Genomic DNA, 9,903 nt, shown 5'->3' on the forward strand with positions numbered 1-9,903 from the left:
TTGTACCCACTATTCTTAAAATTAATTTTTAATTTATTTTGAATGTTACTTGCCATATTCCTTGTGTAGTTGCGTTGTTATTACATTTTACGAATCATGTAGTGTACTAATAAAAATAAAAATTTGTTTTTATAATTTTCTATTTTTTCATATTTCTACCATTACAGAAACAATGCACCAGGGTCATTGTTCACTCAGAACACTTTTGAACCTTACCTTTAGTTTTTCTTCAATTTTTTTACAGTTGTTGTATAGGTATAGACTTGGAAAAGCGTGAATTTTTTTTAGATATATCCACTCTTTTTTTGAATGACAGAGCTCTAAAGTCTTTATAAGTGGGCAAAAAAAAATTTGGAATTCCTGTAGAAGATTCCCTAATTTAGCTTGAGACATGGGTTAGGTGTCATTTTATTCCGTTTCGTATGATAAGCAACGCAATATGCGTTAAGTTAAAATATCTCAAAACCTATTTTTTTACGTTTAATTTTATCAGAAAGTAAAAATTTTAAAATGTATTCCTTAAACGGATGTGTTGATGTTACACAGGGTAAAATACAAACGTGGGATGGAAGTGGCTTACTTGTTAAAAAAAATAAGACTTAAAGCTTCACCCTCCTGAATTCAACTCTTCATTCGTATTAACTATTACAACAATGTTAACTGTTACAACCGTTTCGAATCTGGCCAGAGGGTGGACTTTTTTCATTTCTTAGCAGTGCCACCATATGAAAAACTTGACTCTCCAACAAAGTCAGAATAGGTTAGTCACCTCTAAATAACTCTCCCATAAAAAAATAAATAATAATAAAAAAAAAGCAATGTTAATAAAGTTTTCATGAAAATAAATCTAACAAAGGCGTGAATATGATTTAGTTAATAGGCCAGAAAGAGGTTTTTTTATTTTAGCAAGCTTCTGATACCATTGAAAAATATAGTTTTGGTAAAGAACTCAAGTCTTTAGTGCATTTCTGTTATAGTAAATGCTATAATATAATAAATGTCTCATTCCCATCTAAGGTTAATTTCATACTATAAAAGAGAAAAGCTGTACCGACTGAATCTACCAGAATTGTGTAACAGAAAGTGATAAAGGTGTTATTTAAAAGAAAATGCTAACTATTACCACAATAACAATAAAAAAAATCGTTTTTGAATACTTGTATGGTACTGAATAGAAAATACCATGAGCATAGATCTGGACTCCCGATAGCCAGCCATTTCCTATTCACGTGATAACAAGTGATTTTTTTCTCATTAGTGCGCATTTTTTTCTATTTTGCTTCACAGAATATGGAAATAATATTTCGACGTAATGGAGCCAGGTAGGGTCCAGAACCGTCCACCTAAACGAATTAACAAAAGCTTAACAAATCAAATAGCTCTTGGAGCTTTCGAGTTCCTTCTCCTCGTATTGAGAACGGCTTCAGCTCATGGATTAAATCATATTGCAGCAAGGAAGAGGCATCCATTGGAAATGTAAGTAAAGGAAATTTTTATTTTCAGGTAAACAGTGATTCGTAAATCAGCTAACTTACCATTAAATGACATGAACCTCCAGAACCTACAAAAAAAATCGATTAAATCCATTTTAGATAATAGTTGTATAAAATTCTTAGATCGTTCACCCAGTACAACTGACGGAAAAATTAAAGTCAACTATAACTCTCAAATCCCTTCACGAAACCAGTGAGATGTATGTAAATAGAAAGGTTTTGGCGATGTTGTTTTTGTTTTTATTTTAGAAAGGAAATTCTGTTTTGTTTTTGTTAATTTTATATTAGAAGTTCTTCATATGTTATTGTATACAATTTATAGAATTAAGAATCGAAAAAGATTTATTTTTACTTTTAGTAGGTTACACTTTTCTTTGTCTTTACCTTGGCACAGCATAAGTATATATCAGTTATTTAATAAATCACATTTAAAAATTTATGTTCTGTGACGCCTTTATGGTAAAATTGTAGTCCTCTGCTGCACACCAAAACGTAGGTTCCCCACCTCTGTCCTAGTAGTACAAGAGCCGGGAAGAAAAAAAAGGCAGTAATCTCACACCAATTTTTGATTAGTTCCATAAAAACTATGTATAATTACTAGTCAAAATTGACGAGTCTGCCAAGTATAGATAGGGTGATTAAAAAAATGGCGGCTGTTTCAAAACCTTAAAAAACCATTTATTTTTCTTTCGGACCTCTATATCTTAAAAACTACTAACAACACTAGGAAATCTAAGAGAACATTCTTTAAAGAAGAATAAATCTGCTGAAATATTAGCCCTAAAAGAGATATTTACGTCCAATAGTTCTCGAGATATAGCTTTTTAAAAAGCAAAATTTCTTAAAAATCTACTGAAAGATTAGTAGTTAATTAGTTTATTTTGAGAAATCTATATCTCAGGAAATATGTGACGTACAGATGTCTATTAGCACTCAAATTAAAGCTAGTTTAATGGACTATAAAGAATGACCTTTATTTTATATGATTTATATTATATGACCTTTACTTTCGTAGGAATAGTAGTTTTCATGATATTTGCTAAAATAAATTAATTTATAGTTGTGCAGACAATAAATTTGATTTATGAAAAACTTTTTTTCAGAAACCATTGGACGTACTGATGTCTGCCAGCGCTCAAATTAAAGCTAGTCAAATTTACTACAAAATAGTTAATTATGTTTATCTTTGGAGGAGTAGTAGTTTTTTGACAAAATAAACTCACAAAATGTTAATTTCTAGTTGTTCGTACAAAATGCACATGTCTGCCAACACTCAAAATAAAGGAAATTTAACTTACTATAAAGTAGTTTATGACAATTATCTTCGTAGGGGTAGTAGTTTTTATGATATTCACATATGAATATAAATTTGGCAAATGAAAATTTGTCCGAACAACTATAAATCAATTTATTTTAGCAAATTTCATGTAAACTATTCATCATCCTGTCAACATTTTTATGAAAAGTTGCTTTTTTAAAAAGCTATATCTCGAAAACTATTTAACGTAAATAACTCTATTAGGGCTCATATTTTAGGAAATTTACTCTTCTTTAAATGGCGTTCTCTTAGGTTTTCTTGTGTTGTTCCTACTTTTTAAGATATAGAGCTCCGAATGAAAAATTAGTTTTTTTTATCGCTTTGAAACAGCCGCCATTTTTTATTCCCCTACCTATACTTGGCAGACTCATCAATTTTGACTATTAATTATACATAGTTTTCATTAAAGTAATCAAAAACTGGGGTGAGATAACTGCCTTTTTTCTCCTCTTGAGCTCGTGTACTATAGTGTGTTATTCCAGAGTATTGACTTATTTCGCTCTTTACGTACATGTAGTTATTAATTTTTCAATTTATGGACTGAATGCCAGTAAAAAAAATTTTTTTTTACATAATTATGAAATTTATAAATATAAATAACAAAAATATTTCTTTAAAAATTCAATTTTTTACAAAATTTCATTTAAGGACTAAAACTAAACGATTTTTTAATATATTATGTTAAAGCATTATCTGGATAACAGCTGTACTCTGTGGATGTTTGGGAGCAGCCCACTTATGCCTGTCAACATGGAAGCGGTATCAGAGTAGCCCTACAGTCATTTCGTTGGAAAGGAATTATTTGGATTGGAACACCACTTTCCCAGCTTCCACTGTATGCCCTCTAAAGAAACTTGAGGATTCTCTGGTTGCTAAAATTGCCAGTGAAAAGTTGAGTCGAATCATCTTATTTCGTAATCGAAAATTAATATCTAAAGCGATGGTGTGGGGTATCAGCCCGAACCCTTTTTTAAATTTGTCATAGTCAAAAAAATTAAATTCACTTTCTGGGACAAAAGGGTAATTTAGGCTCGTTGTGTTTTAGTTGGGCAACACAATTGAATTTAGAAATCTAGTGGAAGGGTGCTAGCGATTTGTAGAGGAACAAACCAGAAAATCAGATATTTGTCACCACAATATTCATGTTTGAGCAGCCTTTCTCAAACATGAATCTTATCAAAAATACATATCGTTCATAACTCACGGATTCTCACTTAAAAAAATCATTAGTCATATCTTCATCCTGTTTTGATCCAGGACAACAAAAACAAATTTAGAAGCCTCATAAAGAATATTGCATAATAATAAATTATTATGTGAATTAATTTTGTACTTACATATTTCTTGTTTACATATTGAAATATTTTTATGCAATATATTTATCGAATTTGTAAATTTTTTTAATGTTTTTGCAACCATAATTTCAGCTATAAAGAATAAAAATAAAATTTTACAATAAATTTTTTGATAGGCTGAAATAACTTCGATTTGCTGGAAGTTAGCGACTGTCAAATTGGTTGTACATAGTCACACAGAACATTGCTATTTTACCAATAATAATTATTAACTGTTTATCATTTTGGAATCGACTGGCTCCTACCATCATCTTATTTTTCAAATGAGATTAAAAAGAACTGTCTAGAGAGGGCTATACAACTAATCTTAATTAATAAATGAAAATGAAAATGAAAATCTGTACCACTACGACTCGTGAAGGGTCAAGTACACAGTACTTTGTAAGGAAGAATTGTTTCTTGAACAACAGTTGTACAAGGAGGTGACTTTTTCATGATCATGATCAACCACCAGATTTTTCCCAATGAAAGGGTATTTTTGTGTTATTAACTAATTAGGAACCTATCATTATACGTTACCGATACAATCCGTTATTTGTTTAAAGATAATTTATCATAGAGTAACTATGGCGTTATAAATACCTTTCTTAATAATATAGATGTTATAATAAATAGTATAAATTTTGAAACCACAAACGAACAGCAATAACGTCAGATAAGCAATTAACTCTGACAAATGAGTAGACCCACTGGACAAGATATGGCCTAAGTTGTTACGACCTCTTCCTTTTCCTTTTTAAAACCACTAAATGTCCAAGTTGTTTTTTTTTTTTTTTTACGTATTAATAAAACTTGCTCTGGTTCACGTCACGCGCCCTTTAATACACAATAAGAGAGCAGCCAAGAGCCTTGTTTCTCTATTCCTGATAAACCTTTAATTTACACCTTCTTGTACAACTGCTCCCTATGACACATAACTATGGCCACATGTTAGAGTAGAGATAAGAGTCACTATTCTTGATCTAGAGAGTAAAAGAGTAGTCGAAGAACGCTGTGGGAGACAAGTTGTACATAGTATTCTGTAGATAATAGTTTTGCACAGTATATTTAATAATCTCGGAATAGAACGAATTTATTCTGGCCTTAATAATCCATTACTTAATATAAACAGTGCAATTCATTCACTTCTAACCTTTAAGGTATCAAAACACTGCCCAAGATGAAACAGCAGGATTGCTTCTGTTGGCAAACGCCACGTTCCACACATTTGACAAAGTGGAGGGCCTCAAGAATCTCAGCCCTAATCATTACCAGGATATTATTTTCGGAGCAGCGTTCAACTTCACTTATTCAGTCAGCAACAGCAATTCAGAAGCTTCTGATTTACTGCCGATGATAACGGAATTTGGAATATGCTATACGTATAATTCTCAAATAGCAGCTTACAACAGCCCAAGGTCAGTTATAAATTTTTGGAGAAAATGAAAATTGAAAAAAAACATAGACGTAAGAGTAGTGGAAATCCAAAAGAGTAGTAGTGAAGTTTGAGAATAAAACATTTTTTGGTAGTTGTGCCTAAAGTAAATTTACGATTTCTTTAATAAATTATTTAAGTAATTATAAAGTAAATTTACTAAATTTTTAAGAGGTCGATAATTAGCTAATAATTATTTAGTTCGAAACTCTTTTTCTCAAACTTTTCACTTCCTCACACTTATACTTTTAGATTGCAAATGATGAAGATCTTGCAAAAAAGTACAGTTTAAAGTTTAAATTATTTTACAGTTAAAAAAAGAAAAAAGAAAGTAAAGGAAACAATTTACGAACTTTTTTCCCCCATTCAGCTACTGGAAAGAAAATAAGTGGAAACTTTTTCCTCTGGTAGATGTATTTAAAGGGAATCCACTGGAAGGTGACATTTTTGTAGCAATGATGGAAATGAATAGCGATTTGCAGGTAATTTTTTTTTTTTTGAGGTTTCAAGAATCAAAAACATCAAACAATGAATTTTTTGAAAATCGTATACAATATGATGTTTTTAAAAAAGAACAGAGTTTTTGTGATAAAGCGTTCAAGAAGAGAAAAAAAATATTAATCATAGTTCTTGGCTCATTTTGTTTCAGATATTATTTTAATTTAAGTTTAAACTTGTTTTTTTATTCATTTTTTTGTCTTCTATTTCTTATTATGGTATCATTAAATTTATATGTGGCTCACCAACTAATAGTGCAAGAGCCGGAAAAAAAAAAAGGCAGTTATTTCCCCCCAATGTGTTGTTTCTTTAATGAAAACTATGTATAATTACTAGTCAAAACTGATGAGCCTGCTAAGTATACGTAGGGGGAATAAAAAATGGTGGCTGTTTCAAAACCTTATAATTTAGTTTTTATATAGGGAAATTTGTTGATAAAATGAAATAAGGGTTGTGAAATGTAAGGGAAAGAAAAAAAGGAATAAATTGAAAAACTTGTATTTAGTTTGTAGACTGGTATTAATTATAAAAGAAAACTGTGGGAAAAAAATGTTATCTTTCTATTATATTATGTCATATAAAAATATGTAATTTATATTTGTCCGATCACGGATTGATCAGTATGCTGTGTAATGTAGCAACCCGATGTATTTGGGCAGCATGAATGAATAAAGCATTTCTTTCTCATTAATTTTTCATTGGAAGCTCTATATCTTAAAAAGTATCAACAACACTAGAAAAGCTAAAAGAACTAAGTTAAATTTACTACAAAATAGTTAATTATGTTTATCTTTGTAGGAGTAGTAGTTTTTATGATATTTGACAAAATAAAGTCACAAAATGTTAATTTATAGTTGTTCGTATAAAATGTTGGATTTTTGAAAAAATATATCTCAAGATCCATAAGACGCACATATGTCTGCCAACACTCAAAATAAAAGAAATTTATCTTACTATAAAGTAGTTTATGACATTTATCTTCGTAGGGGTAGTAGTTTTTATGATATTCACAAATGAATATGAATTTGGAAACTGAAAATTTGTCCAAACAACTATAAATCAATTTATTTTAGCACATTTCATGAAAATTGCTACTCCTACGAAAATAAACGTCAATTTCATTACTAGTAGACATCTGTACGTCAAATGGTTTTTGAGATATAGATTTTTCAAAATAAATTCACTAAACTGACCTTTCAGTACGTTCCATACATTTTTATGAAATGTTGCTTTTTAAAAAGCTATATCTATAACTATAGAATGTAAATAGCTCTATTAGGGCTTACATTTTAGCAAATTTAATCTACTTTAAATTTTTTTTGTTGTTGGTAGTTTTAATGATAAAGAGCTCTGAGTAAAAAATTAATTATTTTTAACTTTTTGAAACAACCATAATTTTTTATTTCCCCTGCCTATACTTGGCAGACTCATCAATTTTGACTAGTAATTATACATAGTTTTCAATTAAGCAATAAAAAATTTGGGGTGAAATAACTGCCTTTTTTTCTCCTTTTGGGCTCTTCTACTATAGGTCTTGACCTAGAAAGTCGGCAGAAATATTGGAATTCATAAAACAGTAAATTTATTTCAGTGCTTTATTCGAACTGCGTCAACAACTACTTTCTTCTAAATTGAAGGGGTAAGTGGATGAATGGGCTGTGTTATCTTTTTTTATTGTGTTATATTTTTTTAATCTTTTGTGTGGATGAAGGGTAGGTGCCTATCTACCTATGTAGGTACCTATCTAGTTAGTGTAAGGTACTCTAACCTCAAAATTCAATTAATAAAAGTATATCTGTTATTAAGATGTAGAAGGAGCTATGTACACTTCAAAACATAACAAGCTTCAACCAAAAAAAAAATTTAACCTTGTTTTACAAAAATTTACTATTTGTAATATAACCCCTTCATCCACTTACCCCTTCAATTTTAGCAGAAAAAAACCCAGTATTATTCAAGCATTTATGAAACTAATATTCAAAAAGTACATGAAATGTTTAATAAAACGATTGTGGATTAAATTTAACAAATAAGAACAAGCAGTGGGGAAAAAATGACGTGTAAATCAGCAAAAGTTTTTTGATCATTTATGAAACTATTCACTAACAATTCTAAACATACATTTTATAATAATCCTAATACAAAAAAGAGGTACAGGTATCTAAAGAAAAATACATTAAAACCGTATTGATTAAGTAAAATAACGAATTGAAGCATTCACTTTTTTGGAGAGGGAGAGTTTAGGGTTTAGAAAATACCGAAGCATAAGAACTTTATTTAACCAAATAAACAAGGTATTAATTATTATGAACCTTTCAACAACCATAACCTTTGAAAAAACAGAATTTATTTTAAAGTATTCTACAGGTGTTCATTCACAGTCCTCAAGAAATCCCCGAGTCAGCAAGCAAGTGGTTTCTTTCTGCTCAAAAACATTATTTGGTAAGTATCTCTAAAATTGTATTCCAGAAACTATTAAATTATAATTAAATTTTTATGACTCGTCACTGAAATAACAACGAATATTGTAATTAAAATTACGATTTTATAAACATTATAATGAGTCTGGATACTCTATAGAAGGTTACAGTCATGTCCATGACGTCCAAATAGTCAGCTTATCCATCATAAAGATCAAACATTGGGAATTGTACAACAAATATCGTCCTGAAACGCTTTATGTCGTGAAAATGGGAGATGTTGAACTTTATTTTATAATTGAAATGGCTGTAGGTCATTATACTAACGTTTATTATTTAAATTTATTATTTATTTCATCAATAAATAACAAGTGTTCAAGAATCATTACAGCAAGCCTTAAAAAAAAAATAAACAATATTAAAAAATGACTGAGTAGATCAGCTGATCAAATGATATACATATAGGAGAGGGATCAATAAAACATTTTTTACTGGAAACCGTATCGTTTAACTTTTTCTTTTTTATTATTTTATTTTTCTGACGATACTTGACTTATATACCGACTCACACAATCACTGAATATGTTACCAAAGTTGGATTAACGTTTCGACTGACTATACTCAAAATTTGGCTACTAAAATCGTTTCTTGATGTCTAAAACGTAAATTGCAAGTGAATTTTTATTCAGACATATTTTTTTTATTTCCTGAATGACCACAAAGCTTTACAACCACTGTTAGTGAGGAAGCAAAAAGAAGATATTAATTGATCATATTTTTTTTTTTTTTTATGACTTAAGGGCTGTCCAAAAGTGTTAACTGACTGCATTGTCAATTGCATTTCCAATTTATTTATTTTATTTTTATTAATTTAATATCTATTTAATTTATATTTATTAGGCTCTGGAATTTGAAGCTCTGACCATTTATTCAACAGAGAACACTAGAGGACTGTCTGTGAAGCAGAGAAAGTGCAGATTTCTAGAAGAATCGAACTTAGAAACAAATCCAGTATATTCTTATAATTTGTGTAGATCAGAATGCAGGATGCGGCTTGGTTTCAAACTATGCGGCTGCGTGCCGTATTTTTACAGAAACATTGGTAAGGTAATTTTCTCCTCATGATTTATATTTATAAAAATAATTCCATACTTGACAGTAATACTTCACATTATTTATAGCATCAGGAAGTTTGTAAAAGTTTAAAATTAATTACAACAGAAATAAAATAAAAATATAGTTTGAAATGCATTAATTTGTTTTGAATGTGTTCATTTCGATTCGTTTTTTGCTTTTTAAGCTTAATTTAACCTAGCCTACTCATCTCTCTTTTCTCAGTCCGCCGGTGTTCCTCAAGGTAGTATCCTAGGTCCCATTCTTTATACGGTTTATACAGCTGACATCC

The 9,903-nt window shown here is 29.7% G+C and overlaps 1 protein-coding gene across 1 annotated transcript in view; it reads left to right on the forward strand.

Moving 5' to 3' along the window:
- Positions 1-1,312: 1,312 nt before the first annotated feature.
- LOC106687488 (sodium channel protein Nach) overlaps positions 1,313-9,903 on the forward strand; it is a 16,016-nt gene continuing 7,425 nt past the window's right edge. Inside the window, exons 1-6 of the mRNA XM_067046670.1 lie at positions 1,313-1,476; positions 3,499-3,702; positions 5,306-5,563; positions 5,951-6,062; positions 8,446-8,520; positions 9,399-9,600. Of these exons, the coding sequence (XP_066902771.1) occupies positions 1,313-1,476; positions 3,499-3,702; positions 5,306-5,563; positions 5,951-6,062; positions 8,446-8,520; positions 9,399-9,600 (1,015 nt within the window). The remainder of the gene's footprint in view (positions 1,477-3,498; positions 3,703-5,305; positions 5,564-5,950; positions 6,063-8,445; positions 8,521-9,398; positions 9,601-9,903) is intronic.

The sequence above is a fragment of the Halyomorpha halys genome, unplaced genomic scaffold, assembly GCF_000696795.3.
Source record: "Halyomorpha halys isolate HHAL.00 unplaced genomic scaffold, Hhal_1.1 Scaffold971.1, whole genome shotgun sequence".
Classification (NCBI taxonomy): domain Eukaryota; kingdom Metazoa; phylum Arthropoda; class Insecta; order Hemiptera; family Pentatomidae; genus Halyomorpha; species Halyomorpha halys.